The sequence below is a fragment of the Cydia pomonella genome, chromosome 3 (assembly GCF_033807575.1).
Source record: "Cydia pomonella isolate Wapato2018A chromosome 3, ilCydPomo1, whole genome shotgun sequence".
NCBI classification, from domain to species: domain Eukaryota; kingdom Metazoa; phylum Arthropoda; class Insecta; order Lepidoptera; family Tortricidae; genus Cydia; species Cydia pomonella.
Genome location: NC_084705.1, coordinates 20,471,595 through 20,494,277, shown reverse-complemented (window position 1 = coordinate 20,494,277; position 22,683 = coordinate 20,471,595). Strand labels below are relative to the sequence as shown.

The window sequence follows — 22,683 nt, the reverse complement described above, 5'->3', positions numbered from 1 at the left end:
AGTGTCAATTTGTCAATGTCAAATGTCACTTACCGTAAAGAAGCGTTCGTAAAGCCTGGGCTATAACCGCGAAAATCGAAGTTCGTCAATAGGTTGTTTCCAATTTTTTGAAACTCTTGTATTACGTTCTATATTAACTAAAAGTTGCCCTAAAATTCAACTTTTATACTAAAAACGGCTTTAAATATGTTAAATTAACAAAATATATTTTGACAGATGCTTTCGCGCCCAAAACGCTCTTTGAAAATTGTGTGACGTCACAGTTTACGGTTTGACACATAACTACATACACACGTAGAAAATACGAACTGTCAACTGACATTTGTCATTTGTTGTTTATCGCCTAACTGTCAACAGTGTCAATCCGAGAGTTGTGACGTCATCAGAATCTTCAATGACGTTTCGAGTTTGGTCACGTGACGTGTGCCAAAAGATATTTTAAATTCAATATTTACAAAAATATGGTCATTACAGGTCCCCTAAAAGTAGTTTAACATGGTCTTATAATCCAAAATAATTTATTGGGATACAATTCTGCCCTAAGATTTGCAGATGGAAACAACCCTATAGGGTTGTTTCCAATTTTTTGAAACGCTCGTATTATGTTCTATATTAACTAAAAGTTGCCCTAAAATTCAACTTTTATACTAAAAACGGCTTTAAATATGTTAAATTAACGAAATATATTTTGACACATGTTTTCGCGCCCAAAACGCTCGGATTGACATTGTTGACAGTACATCCAAAATAATTTATTGGGATACAATTCTGCCCTAAGATTTGCAGATGGAAACAACCCTATAGGGTTGTTTCCAATTTTTTGAAACGCTCGTATTATGTTCTATATTAACTAAAAGTTGCCCTAAAATTCAACTTTTATACTAAAAACGGCTTTAAATATGTTAAATTAACGAAATATATTTTGACAGATGTTTTCGCGCCCAAAACGCTCGGATTGACATTGTTGACAGTTAGGCGATAAACAACAAATGACAAATGTCAGTTGACAGTTCGTATCTTCTACGTGCGTATGTAGTTATGTGTCAAACCGTAAACTGTGACGTCACACAATTTTCAAAGAGCGTTTTGGGCGCGAAAGCATCTGTCAAAATATATTTTGTTAATTTAACATATTTAAAGCCGTTTTTAGTATAAAAGTTGAATTTTAGGGCAACTTTTGGTTAATAAAGAACGTAATACGAGCGTTTCAAAAAATTGGAAACAACCCTATTTACGTTTTCCCCTAGACTTGCGGACACTTGTTACATATGCTTGCGAATACAATTGTTAGCAAATAAGCGGGAAGCGGATGACAGAACGTTAGTATAAAATTAAAGATATATAATTAGGTTTGAAAAGATAATACTTTATTTATAGTTTAATGTTATTTGCTTGTAAATATTGAATTAGGATAGAAGTTAGAATAGGATCCATGTAACAAAGTAGCGAGCTGAAGCATATAGGTTGTGGAACATTATCGGGCAATACATCGTACAGTGAGTAGCTACACTTTGAGCATGCAAAGAAGATGTGGTCCAAGTTGCCCTCATCAAGCCCACAATCACACAATGCATGAGTTCGCACGAACACCTATCATAGCCAGAAATAACGGAGTATTTTGCCCAAGCGCAAACGACAGATGGTGGATATTACCCATTTCGGAGACGTACGGAATCGATAGAACCACGGTTTTCGAGTTATACGAGGTTGTATACAGCCATAATGTCTACCTGTCACTAATCTCGAGGTATCCCATTGCTCCTGCCATGTATTAAATAGATCCGACAGTGAACCACTCAGAAGGTCTGTACTGTAAATATCCTCTTTTATTGATCCAATCTCAATAGCTCGTTTTGCCCATGTATCAGCCATCTCATTGCCGCTAATACCACACAGTGGCTTGGAACCCATCCGAGAACAATATTTAGGCCCCTTAATTCACACCTAAGCAGTACAGCTTTGATTTCTAAAATCAGAGGAAATTTGGCTTTAAGCATTTAAGTTTGAATTGGTTGCCTACAATAGCCTGTAGGCAGCTTCTACTATCAGAGAAGATAATAGTTTTTTTAATACTATGGGTCTCTGCATATTTGGCAGCTTCAAGAATAGCCTATGGAGATTCTGTTCCTTGCCTCTACCTTCCATACACACGTAGAAGAAACGAACTGTCAACTGACATTTGTCATTTGTTGTTTATCGCCTAACTGTCAACAGTGTCAATCCGAGCATTGTGACGTCATCAGAATCTTCAATGACGTTTCGAGTTTGGTCACGTGATGTGTGCCAAAAGATATTTTAAATTCAATATTTACAAAAGGTCATTACAGGTCCCCTAAAAGTAGTTTAACATGTTCTTATAATCCAAAATAATTTATTGGGATACAATTCTGCCCTAAGATTTGTAGATGAAAACAACCCTATTCATTCACAACTAAGAGATAATATTATTGATAGTTAACACTACCAGACATGTTAGGAAGGGGTGAATGATGGGTGCGTATCGATCCCTATAATTTTTTTTAAATAATATTAGTTGCAATAACGCTCATTTGATATAACTATTGTTTGACATAACAACAAATTATATATACACATTATGAATAATTATTGTTTCTTCTTATTCATTATGAATAATTATCGAATAACTTTTATTATAACGTTATTTGAGTATAATGCTTATTTCTAATAATAATCAAATGGTATAACGCTAATTTCATCTAAAGCACAGTGAGAATAACTATTTTTTATATAATGTATTAGAGATATAATTCCAAATTTAATACCAGACAGATTGGGTAGATTAGAACTTTACTGTGAACCCTAAAGGAACGAACTGCTATCACAAATGTAGGTTAGGTTAGAACTGTGACACCTTTTTTTTTTTTTGGTATCGCAGGGGTGAATGCATTTACGCATCATCGCCCCCCGGGCGAGGGAAGCCCATTGGGGGGGCGGTATGTGGGACTCGCTCCTTCCGTAACCCCCTCTGCTATTCAGAGGGAGAGGAGGAGAATACCCACTAACCTCCCCTGCGGCGTTTCCGTCCATGCCGTTAAGGGGGGTGCTGGGGGCTCGCAAGCATGTCACCTCAGCACCCCCCCGGCGGTCCCGACCCGGATGAACCGGGACTTCACACCAGTTTGGGGAGAGTCAGCAAACGCATAACTGACTCTCCCCCCTCCCATGTAGGGCCGTGTTGTGCGGGTCCCTCACCCGCTGCCCTACTGAGGTATAGCGCGGTTCGCAATGGCGAACCGCCTAAGTCTCCTGCCCATTCGTCTTCGCCTGATCGGGAGCGCGTTTAGGTCCTCCTCGCGCTCCCGCTCCTCGACCTCCTTTTGCGAGACAACCGCGTCACAAAAGGAGGTCACCGCCTCCCAGGATCTCTCGCTGTCCAACATGGCCGCCACGACGCTGTGCAGCGAGAGATCATTTGTCCCGATGGCTGCCACCAGCGCGCTCCGCTCCACCACCCAGCGGCTGCACACCTGCAGGGTGTGCTGGGCGGTGTCGTCCGTCTCGTCACATTGATGGCAGGATTGGGTAGGCTCGCGACCGAGAACTGTGACCCCTAAAGAAACGGATTGCTATCAGACAAATAGGTTAGGTTAGAACTGTGATCCCTGTTCCCTGTTATCTGTCATTTATGCATTCATTAACACGAATATAAGAACATACATAAAAGGTTTCAAGAAAAGTCTATATTGTCTATTCCTCATAAAAGCTCTTGTGCTTTTAATCGCTATAACGTTACTGCGATTAATGGCTACCAACCTAACAAAACCAAAACGAATACAGTTTTAAACTAAGTGCATTGCTGCCAACTTACAAAATATTCATTTGGTTGCATAGTAAAAATAATTACTTCATAAGTCAGAAACACGCATGTGACACCCGCAATATAGCAACACCCATAGACTACGAAGACCGCTTAGCGTTGCTTGTTAGTCTCCGTAGGCTACGGTGGCCAAAATTGAGAAAAAACTGTCCAAAAATTTAATTTAGCATGTAGCAAGTACCAGGGCCTCATGAGTTACGAGGTGTCGCTGACCGGCCGGCCGCGGCCCGGGGCGGGCTGGGCGCGTAACAAGGTATGCTCGCGCGTCTTGGCTATATACTTTTGCTTTGTTTACCTAAATTAAGATTTATTTTTGAAAACACGTGTAAATTCAATCGCCTGAAAACACATGTAAATTCAATTATTTAGTGCGATGGCCAAGTCTCAATATATTTATATAAAACATTAAAGAATTTTAATATTGATATGCGTCACTATAAGATGCTGTTATAGTTTGTCAAAGGACGATCTCATGTCAACATAGACAGAGAGAATCATACTATCTTTGTTTTACACTAGTACTAGCACCCAAAAAAAAAGGACGAGTATAGTTGTTTTTGTTCTTATTAACTGACAAATTGGTTTGACCAACTATAATTATTACGTAACAACTTAATGCTTCGAGTACGGAGATTCCAGACACAATTGATTTTCAATTGTTATGGACCACGATCGTGGTCTTAGAGACTGGACGTATTAAGACAGAAAGTCGCTTAAGTAGAGACTGAATAAATTAATAACCGACTTGGTATTACATGGATCTCACAACTTTTTACCGCAGAACAACTGAGTTGCGAGACTTGTTTTTTTTGACAAGTATTGTTTTTGATGGGATCTCATTTCTTTTTGTATTTTGTAGACAGTTCTACTTTTGTCCTTTTCGGTACCTTCTACTTATTGTATATATGTATAAATAAAACATAAAACATCGTTACGAATAAAGCCAATATTGAAAAATTTAACTGAAGACTTGGCTGTATGGGCTTAATTTTCTTTGCGGTCTTTTCTAGATTTTTTAGTTTTTCCTTGATTCATACACCAAACACTACTTATATTCCAAATTTGAAGCTTCTAGGTCTGCTAGAAGTGCCTTAGAATTTTGATAATCGGTGAGTCAGTGAGTGACAAAATTAAGAAATTTGACCCGTTATAATTCTTAAAATACTGGTTCAAATTAAATGAAATTTGAAATATACCGTGTCTTTACAATGCCTGCATGGTTACTGAAAATTCAGTCTTCTAGTTTTATCCACAACGAAGTTACAGGGGGTCGAAAATGGTCTGAATTGCTTCGAGAAAAGGATGGTACGGCCGTGCTTTTTTGCTCGACGATTTTTTAGGTTTTGTAAGTATTTACATTTCAAATATTGTTAACAATGTGCCGATATTCCGTGAAACGGAAAACGATTATCAGGCCCGAAATCGGGACTGAGTTCGGGAAAACACATCTTTGACGCTTGGGAAAAAGCTCAAGATGCTATTGGAATTTTCTGTGATCTGTCGAAGGCATTTGATTGCGTTGATCACGAAAATTTAAAGAAAAAATTAAGTCACTATGGGATAAAAGCTAGTGCCCTTGACCTTGTCTCATCGTACCTTTCGAATAGAACTCAGCGAGTAGTTATTAATGGAACTCAATCGGCTGGGTCCCCGGTAGCCCTCGGAGTGCCGCAAGGTTCAATTCTTGGTCCCTTCCTGTTTTTGGTATACATCAATGACCTACCAAAAGTTGTGCAAGAAAGACATGATATAGTGTTGTTTGCAGATGACACTTCCCTTATATTTAAAGTGAACAGAAAGGAAAATAGATTCGAGAGCATTAATGACGCGCTATCTACCGTATTAAACTGGTTTACGGCAAACAATTTGCTTTTGAACGCAAAGAAAACCAAATGCATAAAATTTACGCTACCTAACGTCAAGCAGGTAAATAACAGCAAGATTAAAATAAAAGGTGATACGCTGGAATTTGAAGATCGAACTGTTTTCCTGGGAGTCACTTTAGACTCAAAACTGCAATGGCATGCACATATAGCCACTTTAGCCGGCAAACTTAGTTCAGCAGCCTATGCAGTGAGGAGAATCAGACAGCTAACAAACGTAGAGACGGCCAGGCTGGTATACTTTAGTTACTTCCATAGTGTTATGTCGTATGGAATTCTGTTGTGGGGAAAAGCGGCAGACATTCAGACAATATTTGTACTGCAAAAGCGAGCTGTACGTTCCATCTATGGACTGGGCGCTCGAGTATCCCTAAGAGAGAAATTTAAAGATGCAAGCATTCTTACCGTTGCATCTCAATACATACTTGAGAATATTATGTATGTTCGGAAAAACATCAACGAATTCAAGCTTAACAGTGATATCCATAACTATAACACTAGAAACAAGCATAAACTTGCTGTGCCCGCCCACCGCCTCCGTAAGGTTAGTACGTCTTTCGTCGGGAACTGTACACGTTTTTATAACAAAGTTCCCACTGATATAGTGAATTTGCCTCTTAACAAATTTAAGTCACACGTTAAGAGCTCTTTGTTAAGTAAGGCGTATTATGCTGTGAATGATTTCATAGATGATAAGGATGCCTTTAAGCCAGTAGCTTGATCTTGATAGTATGATAAAAATGTAAGTAATAGTGTTTTCGTTTTCTTTCTGTGAAATAACCATACTAGCGTCCAGTAGAACTGACACAAGAGAACATCATGTTCTCGTTTGATTGTATTATTTTAGTTTTGGACACTTAGAGACCTTATACACCTCTAAGATTTTATTTTATTTTAAATTTTATTTTATTTTAAATTCAATTTTATTTTAATACCTATTTTAATGATTTGGACACTTAGAGACCTGTACATCTCTAAGTCAATTTAAATTTATAATTTAGTTTTATAGGTAGGCACTCCTTATGAATAATATGTAGTCGCGTTTATGTGGCGCTATGCCGTCTTTAATGTAACTTACAAGCACAAATGTAGTATCTCACAATTTTTTATTATATTTTTATTAATACAACCCGGCAGCTTGAACATGTCATGCTCGCTAAAAAGTCTTTACTTACGGTGGCGTCGTTGATCGGGTCGCCACTTTCCCGAATGAAGGTTGAGGGAGGCGATGGCTGAGATACACGTCATACTCGTGAACGGGTGCTGTTTGTGGAGACCGGTCTGTTTAAGCTTACACGGGGTACAGGTTATGTTAAAGTATGTAACTTTACTTTTGAGTGACATTAACGTGAGACACTTCATTCGGTTCTTGTCTGTTTTTTTTTTTTGTCTTTTAATTATTTATATAAGAATTCAATATATTTTTTATATTTTATCTCTGACACTTAGAGACTTATACATCTCTAAAGAACTTTAGTATTTTATGGTTTTATTTTTTTATCATAGTTTTTTTTTGTGTAATTTGACATTTAGATACAGTATACATCTCTAATAAAGTATTTATTATTTCATAGATTCGATATTTGTAATTGTTTTTTTTTTTTAATTTATTGTTTGTAAAAATGGACATGTAAAAGTGCCCCTGTGGCCTATTTGCTGAATAAATGTTTGATATTTGATATTTGATATTTGATATCGGGAAGGGTGGATGTATATAAAGCCCTACCAGAAATATAATAATATGATCATTGTCAAGAGGGCGCTTTTATTTTATTCTCATGTATAGTTCAGTTTAGAACGAAAAATTTTGTTCCAATGAAATTCCGCAATATGGCGCGTGATCGTATATTACTGAGAGCCTACCGCGAACCACGTTCGATGTTTTGCCTCCCTGTCACACTTACGTACGAATTTACAAGTGCGACAGAGAGGCAACACGTCGAACGTGGTTCGAAAACCGAAATTCGCAAATTGCGGGGATCTTTCTCTTTTATTCTTAGTAAGACGTAATCAGAGTGACAGAGAAAAATGCCCGCAATTGACGAATTTCGATTTTCCCGGTAGCCGTCCTGGTCTTTCTCGCAATGTTTTTGTTCTCTCATTCGGGCATGTTCTCGAGAACGGCACATCTCTAGCAACATATCAAATGTCACTTGAGCAAAAGTAAAAGTTTTTTGTTTTTGGTTATTCGCGATAACCGAAACGGCTACATACGTGTTTTACTTTTACTATTCGCGTTAAAGATTAATATGACTAAAAAAAGCTATGTCTCATGAAAGTGACAACATGGATGAGAAAATTATGAACTCGTGCCCTAACTGTTGTAAAACATACACTTTGAAAAGTAAGTTGTTTGTTTACGTAAAACTAAAGCAATTATTCTTCTGCAAAAACATTTTATTCTTCTTATTTACCTACAGGTCTTGCACCGGAACTGAAATCGAATATTCCGCTTTTCATAAAATGTGGGCACTCCATATGCGAATGTTGCGTTCGCAACATTGTGAAGTCCGGCGAGCCGATTGAGTGCAAGATATGCCTACGGACGATGGAGATCAAGACTACGGATATCACTAATCTTCTACAGAATAAGATACAGTTGTACAGTCTGTTCCCTGTGAATGTGAATGTGCTGGGGGAGCTTGCACTTAAGATGATTGTGGTAACAATTTTACTACTACTTGTAGTACTCGTAGTCATAGTAAAACAATTTATTTCACAAAATATGTACATAACACGGGCAGAATACAATAAATGTTTTCATAGACAAACCTATCCCATTAAGGCATCTCTTCCTGACTAGCTCACCTTTTAACAATTGAGAGTTAAATGAGGGTAGTCAAACTATAGAAATCTAATAATTATTAGAATTATACTTAAGGAGAAGTTTATCTGTGATAATTTTTAGTCATCAGTCATGGACATTTATGGATGGAAAGTTGAACAAGATAATAAAATAATAATAACAGCCTTTTAACCAACCACTTGCTTGCTTAAATTTAATGTACTACGACATATATGTAACATATTTTCTACAGACGTATCAAATCACTGATTTACATATTTCAAGTATTTGTATTTGTTATTGTAAAATACAATTTAAGTCTTTTTGTAATACCCACGGACCTGTTTATATTTTATTTCTACATATGAAACTATAGGTCTATTTTTTGTCTATAAGTTTTGATCAAAAATTGTGTATGACTGTTTGTTTCTAAATAAATAGAAAAAAAAACGTCGTTGGGGCCTACTCTTGTTCGCTTAGCCTGCTAGACCCTTTATAAAGGTTGCCTGATGTCAAGAGTCAGGAGGATATGAATGTTATAGTCATAGTATTCATTTTAAAACAATACAGGAGTGTATTTGGAATTATCCATATACCAAGCAATTTTAATTATTATAAGCAGAAACTTATTTTTTTAGGAAAATTCTGGAGTAGAAGAGAAGAAAACAGAAGAATATTTTATAGATTTGCAAGCCATACTTGACAGCACTGACCAGACTCAAGGTACAGTGGTTTCTCTTCTTCTATCTTGATGTATAAGATACTGGTACATTAAACTTACAGGTGCCAATATAAAGTATGAATTTGATGAAATGATTCTTTAGGATAGGGTCCTAATCTGTTAAACAAAAACCTTTCTGTTTTATCTCAGAATGAGCTGCTACATACATTTGAAGATTTGAACCCTAATACTATCACGATAACGAATTACGTAAACATAATTTGAGTAATATCATATTATAGTTCGTTTTTTCTAGCATTAGTTAAAAGGGTTGTTAGATTTGTAGCTGGCCCCCAACGGCTTATCCTTTGTCCATTGTTAACTAAAACGGCGCGTGCGACTACCTGCAAAAAAAAGGGCCCGGTCACTTTAACCGGTTATTTAATTACAATTCCTATGGTAATTGAAATAAGATTCAAAATGAACAAATGGAAAAATAATTTGTGATTTCTTGTGTGGTCCATACGGTCACTGAGTGCCGGCGAGTCGAACGCTACCGAACCAGTCTAAAATGTGTCTTCGATATGCGTAACAAAGGCGCGTTATCGGAGAGCACACCTACACTGTTTTTTTGAGCGTTGGACTAGCCCGCGCTCAGGTGCCAATTAGAATTATACGACCTTTTTTAGGGTTTCGTACTCAAAGGGTCAAACGGGACCCTATTACTGAGACTCCTCTGTCCGTCCGTCCGTCTGTCACCAGGCTGTATCTCATGAACTGTGATAGTTACAGAATAAAATAAATATTTCTTTCCAATCTCGAGGTCCTCATCCAATCACCGAAGTTAAGCAACGTCGGCGGGGTGTTTACATAACAATAAAAATTATTAGGAATTAAAGCCCAACCAGATCATTGTTAAGAGGGCGCTGTTATTCTCATGTATAGGGTGACAGTTCAGTTTATTATGACAAATTTAGCTCTAATGTAATTCCGCAATATGGCGCGTGATCATATATTACAGGTCAGGTTTTAGCAAACCAAATAAATTTTTTTCTCAATTATATAAAATTGTTTATCAATATCTAAAATAGAAAATAAGGTACCTGCACCAAATAAGGCCTCGGTTTTTAAGCTTGCAAACTTTTTCTCTAGCAATGAAGATTATTATTTTATCAAATTGTAAACTCTGTACACAACAGCTTTGGGTAAAAACTGTTTGTATTGGTCTGTCTAAATAATTTGGTTTACCATAATTGGTACCTCAATAGGTGAAATCAAAAAGAATTAAGAGATAGATCTGAAGCAGCAATTTTTTTCATATTAACTTCAATCAGGTAAGTTAAATTGATGATTTTTCTTGTTTTTCTATCTTTACAGGCCAATGTTTAGAATGTCACAGTGCAACAACAAAAATGTGCCAACAATGTGCCACTGTCATATGTGTCTCCTGCTTCGAAAAGTCACACAAGAACTTTGTGGTGTTCAAGAACCATGTTTTGCAGAATATTGAACTACAAGTTGCAACTAATAATTGCAAAATCCATTGCCAGAAATCGCTAGAGTATTACTGTAAAGATTGTGCCAAGTCGGTTTGCATGGATTGTCTGATGGTCGGTTCTGAGAAGTCTTGCAAGAACCATGATGTGGTGTCTGTTCTTGAAATTGTAAGTTTGCTTATATGTTGAGTTTTACAGTTTAACACAAAACATAAATTATGAGATTCCCAGAGAAAATATCTGGCTTTGGCCTTAATTTCTCACTTTATTACGATTAATCCCATTCCAACCCTTATTTACACATTCATAAACTTCCGTGAAATCTAAAACGCTGTTGATAATTATTTGTGCCTATCGGCGATAATGACATTTGAGTTTACTAGAAAGTGACAAAATTTAACGAAGGTTTTTGTCTACAAAGCGGGAAAACGCTGGGATCGGCTACGAGCGTAGCGTTTCGAAAACGTTGGTAGCGAATGTGTTATCAAAAAGTGGCACAATCTAATAGATCAAAGACCAAAGGTATGGTGGTATCGTTTCGAGCGATAGCGCCACAACCTTTGGGTTATGCCCGGTAAGATGGCGCCACTATTTAACAAATATGAGTGAAAGAATAAGGATCAAAGACAAATGGCATTCTAAATTTTTTAAATCGTGTGTTAGACACATGATTAAAAAAATCTTTCCATCATTTCATTTGCCATCTTTAGAGATGGCAGTAAATTTACTGTGGCCACAAAATTTCTTTGACAATCTACCTCTTTTTCGAATTCTCTTTGCTATTTGTACCTTTTTGTACCCATTTATGATATATCATGATCAGGGGTCACCAAATATCGGACCGCGGTCCGGATCCAGACCGCCGACCTATATTATATTTTTACTTACGCGATGGTAATTTTATTTTAAAAATCGGACCCATGAAGAAACTAATTGGTGACCCCTGCATTAGATAGTTCTATATGATCTATTTTGACGACCGGTCTGGCCTCGTGTGTAATGACCCTGCCTATGAAGCCGATGGTCCCGGGTTCAAATCCTGGTAAGGGCATTTATTCGTGTGATGAGCATGGATATTTGTTCCTGAGTCATGGGTGTTTTCTTTGTATTTAAGTATTTATAAATATTTATATATTATATATAACGTTGTCTAAGTACCCTCGACACAAGCCATATTGAGCTTACTGTGGGACTTAATCAATTTGTGTAATAATGTCATATAATAAAAAAAATATATATATGTAACTCAGGATTGGCATGTAATTCATATATTAAGCTGCACTAACAAAATTTGTATAATAAATCATGTTCTTTGTTGTAGAATGAGAAATTTTTATCAGACTTACGTGAAATACTTCCCCAAGTTGACACTACATTCCGGAGGCTAACCAAAACCGCAGTAGTAAGTAGTATTTCGTGTAGATGATATTAAAAGTCAGTCCAGACGGGTCAATTTTTTGCCAATCTGATTAAATTGTCTGATGAAATCAGGTTGTGTCGACGCAAAAATACAATGTGTTTACAAACACCCCCTTTAAAATCTTATGTCGCCAAACACGACTGCACTTGGTTATGGGTGCATTTAGAAAATGGTTGAAAAAAACAGGTATGGGGGGTGATTTGTCGATTAAATTCATCGTACTATACGTGGTTAACGACTCCACTATACGTATAGTACATTGAATTCAGACGCCAATTTCTTTTCTCGTCAAACTGGTCAATTTGATCATCCCGTCTGGACTCCATACCTAATCTTTTTAATTTAATTTAGGACATTGGTCACCATCTCGTCAAGATGGATAACGACAATGGGTCGCCCGAGCTGCTCCAGGTGACGGCGAGCATCGAGCAGCATTTCTCGAAATTGCAGGCGGTAGTGCAGACCCACCGACAAGAGGTATTATTTTAGGGTTCCGTACCAAAAAGGTACAAAAGGAACCCTTATGGTGCGACTCTATCCGTCTGTCTGTCTGCCTGTCTAAATATCTCGAGAACCACTTAAGCTATCGATTTGAAATTTGGAATAGATATGAACAACGCTAACCCAGACACACTGAAAGTATACATAATATATATATACATTCAGATCAATTTTACAAATCGGTTCACATGATAGAGAATTATCCTCGAAAAACCAACATACGTGCATTACATAGCGCAAATTAGTTAGACGATTTGCCGATAGATGGCGCTGTACACAATTATACTTGGTATAAGTACTTCTGTTCAAAAGTGTTTCGCCTTTATAGTTACACGAGATAATTCAAAGTTTGTACGGAACCCTCGGTGCACGAGTAAAACGAACTCGCACTTGACCGGTTTTTAGTTATTTAAATTAGTATAAATAAAATGTTTAAGAAATTTTCTTTTCTTTCAAAGTTCGGCCGGTCGGCCGGTTTATTGAAGCCAAATTACTTTTATGAAACGAGTGCTTATGCTTATAAATCACCCAACATAATTCGATATAAATTAAAGTGGACCATGTGTGTGTGTCATGACACTAACCATACATAGACTGTTAAATCATAATCCTCCCCATAGTCTGGTAAAAATGCTTAATATAGTGAAACACAATTCCAAATAATGTAGCATTTATTCAAATTAATCCCGTCGCCTGAGTTGTCACATTTAACAGTGTAGAAAACAGTAATTGCTAGATTGATTCTGCACCATATCATTTTAAAATAAAGTTTGAATAAGCAAAAAGAAAACTGAGAACAACAATTACAAAAACGATTACAATGTAAAATTGGTCCTAGGTAATGGGGAACATCTCCCGGCTGCGGCGCATCGAACGCGAGTCGCTACTACGCGTCAGAGATGAGGTGGCTACCGCTATCAAGCAGTCCAAGCAAGTCATGAACGCATTGAAGTCGGCTCTGGAGTGCGAGAAGAGCCAAACGGTAATTATTGCTAGTTGCAAAGAACTATTGATTGAAAGAGAGGTTAAGTCTTAAAAATAATCGTTCCCGAATTTGACAGGAGAACTAGGTGGCGTTCAATGGCACTATAATGTTTAGTAACTGAATCTCAAAAGTAAAGTGTTGACAACCAGATTTACCTTATTACTGTACCGTACCATTTCGTACCTTGTCACAGTAACACATGGGCGTGCTCCCGCCTAGAGAATAAAATTTCATACTAAATGTATGTCTCTATATGAATTGCCTCCCCCCCCCCTAGCTTATCAGCTGGCGACGCCCTTGCAGTGACAATATGTAGTATGAGATCCCTCGCCACTTTCATATTATTTATGACTGTGACAATGTACAATTGCGATATCTACTTCAGCTGTATTTAACTTCTCTAATAAGTTTTAGAAAATAATCACTGACACCTATGTATTATCTCCTCCAGACGAATCTATCGGCGCTCCTTGAAGAAGCTAAAAGCATAGTTGACAGACCCTGGTGTTTGACCAAAGAAGAATCCGACAAGGACAAACTGAAGTATGTATGAAGGAAACCGTCAGAGAGCTTCTATTGCTGTTGTGTGTGTACATTTAGCCGCTCTCGTTCCGCTATATATGGGCATTATATACTGGGGTCAGAGCCGATAAATCGTGTCTTTTCCGTCAAGGATCTGGGCGTAGTGTTCGATGCACGGCTAACTTTTCACGAGCATATTTTTTCTCTCGCGAAGAGCGCCTTTCAAAGGCTGGGTTTTGTAATCCGAAACCTTCGCGATTTTCATGACCCGGTGGCCATAAAAATGGTGTACAATGGTCTAGTAAGGAGTAAGCTGGAGACTTCGTCGATCATTTGGAACCCCTACGAGTCGACGTATGCTTTACTGCTTGAGAAGGTCCAGAAAACGTTTTTAAGGTTCCTTTATAAAAAAATATTCGGATTCTATCCGTACCTGTACCCGACAAAGTATCTTCTCGGCTCCTCGGGTACAATTCCTTGGAGGTCAGGCGGAATTACCAACTCCTTGTCATGGCATGCCGAGCCTTGCGTGGGGAGTCAGACTGTCCCGAAGTTGTTTCTGGTCTCGTGCGCCTGTTTGTTCCGGACGTCCCGAGAATGGCCCTCAGACCACGACAACGCGACCTGTTGGCCGTGCCGCCGGCGCGCACCGTATCGCGCAGGAACTCGCCGCTGCCCCGCGCCCTCTCACTGCTCAATGCGCTCCTGGCATCGACGCCTGAATGCGATCTATTTGCTTGGCGATGGGCGGCAGTGTATAGTGAATGCTTGAGATTCTGTGAGGCGATGGATGCTAGGTGCTCTACTGTCCCAATTTAATCTGTTAATGTGCGATTATTGTTTTATAATTGTTAATACTTATAATTATTAGTTAGTTTAAGTTTCGTGACGCATTGGTTCAACTGTAATGTCATGTAAACATTTTTATCAATAAAATAAAATAAAATAAATAAATTGCTATAAACTCGTATTGATCTAATAGATCGAAAGTATATTTTGCAGTCAATAATAAGAGTACTAAACTGAGAGCACTTAATAAGCAATATGTTTATCAGACTTTTTGTTGTGAAACTAAAAATATATAAGATTTTTGTCACAAGTATTATTTTTGGCACAAGCTTTTATCGCTGACTGTACTTGTTTTACCACAGGCAACTAATACTCATTGAGGCAATTATAAACCCCCAACACAATTAGATTGCGTTGTTTCAACACATAGTTCATATGGCCACCTCCTGTCTCCCATCATCTGCAAATATCATATGCAAATTTTCAGCTCAATCGGAAATTGGGAAGTGGCTCCAATTTAGCTTCCAAGATTTGGCCCACACTATCCAACAAATCGGCCAACATACTAACAGGGTAAGTTAAGTAAAAGTTTGTTAAAACCGGCCAAGAGCATGTCGCGCCATGCTCAGTATAAGGTTTATCTTTCGACACTTGATTAAAATGCTTCTTAGCGATAAGACCGCCTGTTGTTACCTAGCTTTTAATTGTTTTTTCATTTACTGTATGGTGCACAATAAAGAATATTTTCTTACTTACTTACTTAAAACTTTTTTGTTCAATATCAAAAAGTGGCGCCGCGAACGGACAAGCAGACAGACAGACAGACGGACATGGCGAAACTATAATGGTTCCTAGTTGACTACGTAACCCTAAAAGAGGAGTAGCACTATGAAAATAAAATTACTTTAACGAATAGAAGATTTATAGGAATCTTGCGTGTTGAACTTGGTTTTGCCACCTTGTGACCTGAATCGAATACTGAAACTTGCTAATAAGCAGGTGCTGCCGCCTTACAGTTATTACACATGTGCAATCTTGTGGCCTAAATCTAAAACTGATAGCGACGCTCGGTGCAGGGTGTGCGTGAGCGAGGAGCTGTGCCTGCTGGTGAGCGACTACGTGCAGCTGGTGGGCAACGCGCAGGCGCGCTACGGGCTGCGCTGCTCCCGCCAGCTGCCCGCCGTGCCGCCGCCGCCGCACCAGCCGGTCTTCCCTCCGACAATTCCTAGAGGTAATTTTGGACTGAGTGAGCTCCAAGCTGCCCAGGATCGGAGAATCAGGACAGGATCAGTGGAAGAATATTATTCGAGCCCTACACTCCGGCAGAGGGCAACAGGATGAAAAGAAGAAGAGCTCGAAGCGTGAGCGAAATGTCTTAAGCTTAAGCAAAAATGCTTTCTGATATCCGTCTGCTGTCCTCTACAGGTCGCATTTCTCAACAGATTCTCGTGAAATGTTGTAAGCATTTGATCCTTTTGTCTATATTCAGTTTGTAGAAAATTCTCAAATGAGGGTTTATGAGGTGTACAGTTCTTAGGGCCACTAGTTTCATAACGGCTCTGTTAGCGGTTCTGTGAGTTATTGGAGGGTCTGCCACCTTGTGGCTTAAATAGGAAAATTGGCACTTCAAGCTAACAAGAAGGTGCTGGCCTCTACAGTAACTTTTAACCCTCACCCCTCCGGAACTGGTTTGACCGCTGATGCGTTAACAGTAACATAACGTTAGAAGTAAGGATGTTTTTTTTTTAAATATAAGTAAACGAATGTAGCTTTCGTTTTTAGGGTTCCGTAGTCAACTAGGAACCCTTATAGTTTCGCCATGTCCGTCTGTCTGTCTGTCTGTCTGTCCGAGGCTTTGCTCCGTGGTCGTTAGTGCTAGAAAGCTGAAATTCGGCATGGATATATAAATCAATAAAGCCGACAAAGTCGTACAATAAAATCTAAAAATTTAATTTTTTTGAGGGTACCTCCCCTACACGTAAAGTGGGGGTGAATTTCTTTTTTGCTTCAACCCTACAGAGTGGGGTATCGTTGGAAAGGTATTTCAAAACGAATAGGGGTCTTCAACAAATATTTTTTGATAAAGTGAATATATTCGGAGATAATCGCTCCGAAAGAAAAAAAAATGTGTCCCCCCCCTCTAACTTTTGAACCATAGGTCCAAAAAATATGAAAAAAATCGTGGAAGTAGAGCTTAAGAAAGACATTAAATGAAAACTATAGCGGACATGATCAGTTTATCTGTTTTTGAGTTATCGCAAAAAGTTTCCCCTTCATATTAAAAAGACTTACTTTAATTAGGTACTGATTATGCAAATTTGCCTATTTGTTTAACTCGCGTGAAAGGTACCGTTTCATCCCTTGGTTAACAATTTACTATACTTTAAGCTCCAGTTTAGCATATTGTGACGGAAGAGTAACTACGGAACCCTACACTGAGCGTGGCCCGACATGCTCTTGGCCGGTTTTTTATTATCTTATATATTATGTTCCATCATCTTTTATTTAATCGTATATTATATCAAATGATAGCTTATTTTATTCTTAATCTAACTGTAATATGTTGCCTTATTAAAAAGTTGGTCAAGCCCATCACATGGTTGCCTAGGTTTAAATCTAGGTTAAAATCGGTTAATCTAGGCAACCATGGGCTGGATCAACTTTTTAATAAAGCAACCTATTATAGTTAGATTAAGAATAAAATAAGCCATCATGTGGTATAATATACGATTAAATAGCAGATGAGGGTATATTAACACCGCTTACTCTGTTTATACCTGGCAATCCCTCAGTTGGGCAAAGAGGTAAGCAGGCAACCCTTACATTTTCAATTTTGTTGGATATGTTCTCTTAGATAAATAACAAACGAGGGAAGTTGATTGAAATTTATTTCTTGTACCGTATCCTAGACTATTACTTATTTTAGATATAGAATATAATTTTAAAGATATTTTTATTTATTTATTTAGGTTATAGTAAAATTTTAGTTGTCAGCTTAAATCATAATTATTTATAGAATAGAATAGAATAGAATAGAATAGAAGCGTTTATTTGCAAGAATATGTAGGTACAAGGTGTTACATTAAATATTGTCACAGTATTCAGCCGAAACAGCATGCAAATATTAAAATATACTTATAATCTACTTATTCTAATCCCTATATGCTAATATGACATATTCATATATTCCTTCACTGAATAAAAACAATTTTCTTGAAGCCACTTAGTCAATACATTCTTGAATTCTAAATCGTGCAAGAGCTTGATACTATCAGGTAGTTTATTAAAAATTTCTATGCAAGTATTGTAGGCATTCCGTTTATATATATCCGTACGGCAGGGAGATATATTAGCTCCATAGTAGGTACCTGGGCGACTTATAACTATTTATTGTAATATGGTGGTGTATAGGTGATAATCTACATAAACTTAAAAAGTGAAATGTGAACTGACAATTATTATTATTTACAATCGATTTCTGTGTAGATCAGATGTTTGATTTCAGTGATCCTAAAAACTGATATGCTCACATGAAGGCTTTCCTTACTTTTTTTTATGTCACAATAAAACTCGGAAGCATAAATCTTATTCACGTAATCAGTATAGGTAAATGTTAGACATATTTATGAGAAATATATATTGTTATCTCAAACATTAACTACATTTTTTTACTAAATTAAACTTGTCTAAAACAATAAAAAATTTAAAAATTATATATAAACTTGAACATATAAAAAAAAGCTAGTCACTGGGCGAGATTCGAACCCGTAAAACTCGTTTCTAACCGTCCGCGTCTTAACCCGCTGGACCAGACGGACAGTGGCCGGCAATACGAAATTAGCGACCATATTCTGCGTCGAAAGAAAAACGCATGAAAACTCGAAAACACGCGTTTTCCCAAGCATAAGACTAATCTAGATCGATTGTATACACCCTAAAACCCCCATATACCAAATTTCAGCGAAATCGTTAGAGCCTTTTACGAGATCACAGAAATATATATATAGTACCTGGGCGACCGAGCTTTGCTCGGTTATAACTATTTATTGTAATATGGTGGTCTATAGGTGATAATCTTAACTACATTTTTTTACTAAATTAAACTTGTCTAAAACAATAAAAATTAAAAAATTATATATAAACTTGAACATAAAAAAAAAGTTAGTCACCGGGCGAGATTCGAACCCGTAACACTCGTTTAGCAGTCCGCGTCTTAACCCGCTGGACCAGACGGACAGTGGCCGGCAATACGAAATTAGCGACCATATTCTGCGTCGAAAGAAAAACGCATGAAAACTCGAAAACGCGCGTTTTCCCAAACATAAGACTAATCTAGATAGATTGTATACCCCCCAAGAACCCCCATATACCAAATTTCAGCGAAATCGTTAGAGCCGTTTCCGAGATCACAGAAATATATATATATATATATATATAAATATGTATACAAGAATTGCTCGTTTAAAGGTATAAGATTACTATAAAATAATGAAGAAAACTGATGGTTTATATATATATATATATATACCGATTTTTTTAAAGAATCATATTATGATCACTGGCACCGAACTGTGTGTTACTTTAAAGTGTTCGTTAAATTTTATTGTATGGGAAGATAGTTCACTGCTGAGTGACGTTGATCAGGCCGCGAATTGCGATTAAATGTTTTACTATAATACTTTCAACGACAAATTGATCGTATATATATATATATATATATATATATATATATACATATACCTTTTTTTTTCCGTTCATTTCAAGGGTGCGTTCCTGAACTTAAATTAAGCAACTTTCCCAAAGACACTGGTATTCTTTAACTCCATTCATTTCGGAGATAATCGATATTTTATTTTTTTCTGATAAGGTCCCTACGAGAGTGTACACTTGCCTTAGGGCTTGGAATGTTTACATATTGATTAGTGTTAAGTACGAGTTAATACATTTTCTACTAAACGTAAGTACTATCTCGGATGATGGATGTTCGAAATGACATTCATATGTCACAATTTTCAATTGTTTGGTTGAGTTAAATGTAACGCCCGTGTTGTAATAACGCTATATGCAACATTCAATTACTTTTATTGAAAAAAAAAAAACTAAGACAAAAAATAGATTTAAAAAAAATTTAACTATGCCATTTTGTTTCCTTCAACGTACCTACTTACCCCTACCCCGAAGTTAACGGAATTCAATAAAAACATGGTGTATATATATAAACGCACTGTTAAATTATACTAACATCCCTATTCTTATCGCGTTGATAATATTTTAATACTTTTGTTTTAGGTCTTGAGTTAAAGAAAGCTGCCATTCAGACAGCTATGCCATTTACCGAAAAAAAACCGTCGATTGAATTAAAAGCAGGTAAGCATGTAATTGATTTGTCAAATCAATTTGTAACCAATTGTGCCTTACAATGTACCCTCTGTTCAATCTCAACCTTTCATAAACCAAATAAAATATCATTTCTTTTGTATCACTGCTATCTAGTGTTGTGAATTTAAACTACAAGACTCGAGTCGCGACTGCTGAGTCTAGAAGCCGAACCTTTGAACCTTAAAGCCTCGACCGTATAAGCCTTAAATTAATAAGTTCGCGTTGCTGCTTACGATCACAGAAACCTCGAGTCTTTAGGCCTCAAGCTTTAAAGCCTCCTAAGCTTTGAAAGTTTGAAAGTCTATAAGGTTTGGAGCATTTAAGTCTTAAAAGCTTCTAACAAATTAGATTATCAATCTATGCCATATTTGATAGTTATACAGGGTGCCCGTGAGGAACCTGAGAGATTTTGACAGCTTAATCCTGAGATCATTAGACGTAAAAAATATTTTGTGAAATAGGGGAAAAAAGAAATTCGGACTTTATCGCATTTTTTTTTTGTTATATATCAATTAGAGTGGATAAAACAATACATCTAAACGTAAAGTTCAAGATTTTTTTTTCGACTACAGATGAATTTTATTAGTGACATCAGTCTTTTTGCGATCTGTTAATCACTACACCCAGACATGACTGCAAAGTGGCAACGTAGTTAGGTTCATAATATTCTTAAAAAAAAAAAAACGCAATAATACTTTCTGCCTAGAACGCTCATTGTTTGAACTCTTAACGCTCGACTCAGGTCTTCGAGGGTAGAGGGGCTTGAGCTTTCAATAGGCCCGAGCTTTTAAATCTAAAGCCCTCTATGAAGCCCGAGTCTTAAAAACTTACTCAGAGTTCATAAAAAGCTTAAGTAGTTAAGGTTCTGAACCGTTTTTGAGCTCAAACCTTCAACGCTTAAGTTTTCAAAGCTTGAACCTTCGAGGTTTGTGAGTCTTTAAGGTTTCAAAGTCTTCAAGACTAGTCTTTTACTAACACTACTGCTATCTCAAACAAACGAAATTCATCCCAATTTACTATAAAACAAGGTTCAATTTAAAAACTAGAAAAATGGTGGGCGGTTGTGCGTGGACACGGTGTGTAACCTGACGAGGTTATACCGCGGTACAAATAAACAGCAATACTAAGACATTGGACTTTTACAATGTCGGAAAACGGTTGATTAAGGACCGCATCGTTACTTATGGAAACAAATAAAATTGCATTATTTGTAGTTTTAAAACGAATACGGTACTTAATCGCGTAAACTTACGTTTATTATATGACGTTTCGAACGTGACATTACGTTCGTGGTCACAGGCAGACTGGCGAGGAATTGCATCAACATCTTGCTGCGCGGATTTTGCGAACTACCCACACTTGATCTTGATTATTCACTTGTACGCTAGGGTTGTCACTTTGCCTACACACAACACTCACGACATCCGATGGTGGTTTTTATTGGATACCCAGTCAAGTATATAGCGAGCATAGTATAGTGACACGAGGCAAAATCGGGCCAGAATAATGAGTGAAACTCGTCTTTGAAAACATTCGTCCTTGTAAACATTCGAATTTAGTTGTCGTTTACGATAAATAAGGACGCTTTCATACTATACTGACAAATAGCTTGCCAAACCAGCGGTTTTGATCTAAGTGCATCGTAGAAAATGGAGTTATCGTGTTTAGTCATATGTGTACGGTATAAAATTGCGGTCCGGGTAGGGTTTTTTTTTAATACTACGTCGGTGGCAAACAAGCATACGGCCCGCCTGATGGTAAGCAGTCTCCGTAGCCTATGTACGCCTGCAACTTCAGAGGAGTTACATGCGCGTTGCCGACCCTAAACCCCTCCCTCCCTCCCTCGTTGACCCTGGCAACCTTACTCACCGGCAGGTTCACAACACTATGAGTAGGGTCTAGTGTTATTTGGCTGCGGTTTTCTGGAGGTACTTCCCCAGCTGGGCTCTGCTCTAGATCTGGAATGACATCCACTGGCTGTGCCCTCCTACCCCACAAAGCGAGATGACATTCACAATGCCCATACCTCTCTTTTGGACGTAGTTTAAGGACGTACCCGGGTCCGGGTCCGGGTCCGGGTTTTGTAGTCAAGTTTGACATACGTTACAGTGGTAAAATTTGGCCTTAGAACTTCCGAACCAGAGTTTTGACGGAATTTTTGGTTTTGCTGTTTTGGTTGTCTTTACATTTTATATGTTATCAGCAACTTACGCTCTTTGGCACGCTAAAACCATTGCTATAGATTTTCGAGCACTCCAAATTGACATATCTTTTTAACCGACTTCAAGATTTCAAAAGGAAAAAGGGTTCTCAATTCGGTTGTATTTTTTTTTATATTTGCTTGATAACTCCGTCATTTCTAAACCGATTTTGAACATTATTTTTTTGATTGAATTTATATACTCGTACATACAGATTGGTCCC

At 37.5% G+C, this 22,683-nt stretch overlaps 1 protein-coding gene across 1 annotated transcript in view; it reads left to right on the top strand.

Annotated features, from left to right (window-relative positions):
• The first annotated feature begins 7,421 nt into the window (after positions 1-7,421).
• LOC133516263 (uncharacterized) overlaps positions 7,422-22,683 on the top strand; it is a 29,803-nt gene continuing 14,541 nt past the window's right edge. The window contains exons 1-10 of the mRNA XM_061849100.1: positions 7,422-8,065; positions 8,142-8,383; positions 9,145-9,229; positions 10,545-10,831; positions 11,985-12,065; positions 12,435-12,560; positions 13,423-13,566; positions 14,021-14,112; positions 15,957-16,111; positions 20,170-20,247. Of these exons, the coding sequence (XP_061705084.1) occupies positions 7,987-8,065; positions 8,142-8,383; positions 9,145-9,229; positions 10,545-10,831; positions 11,985-12,065; positions 12,435-12,560; positions 13,423-13,566; positions 14,021-14,112; positions 15,957-16,111; positions 20,170-20,247 (1,369 nt within the window). The 5' untranslated portion in view covers positions 7,422-7,986. The remainder of the gene's footprint in view (positions 8,066-8,141; positions 8,384-9,144; positions 9,230-10,544; positions 10,832-11,984; positions 12,066-12,434; positions 12,561-13,422; positions 13,567-14,020; positions 14,113-15,956; positions 16,112-20,169; positions 20,248-22,683) is intronic.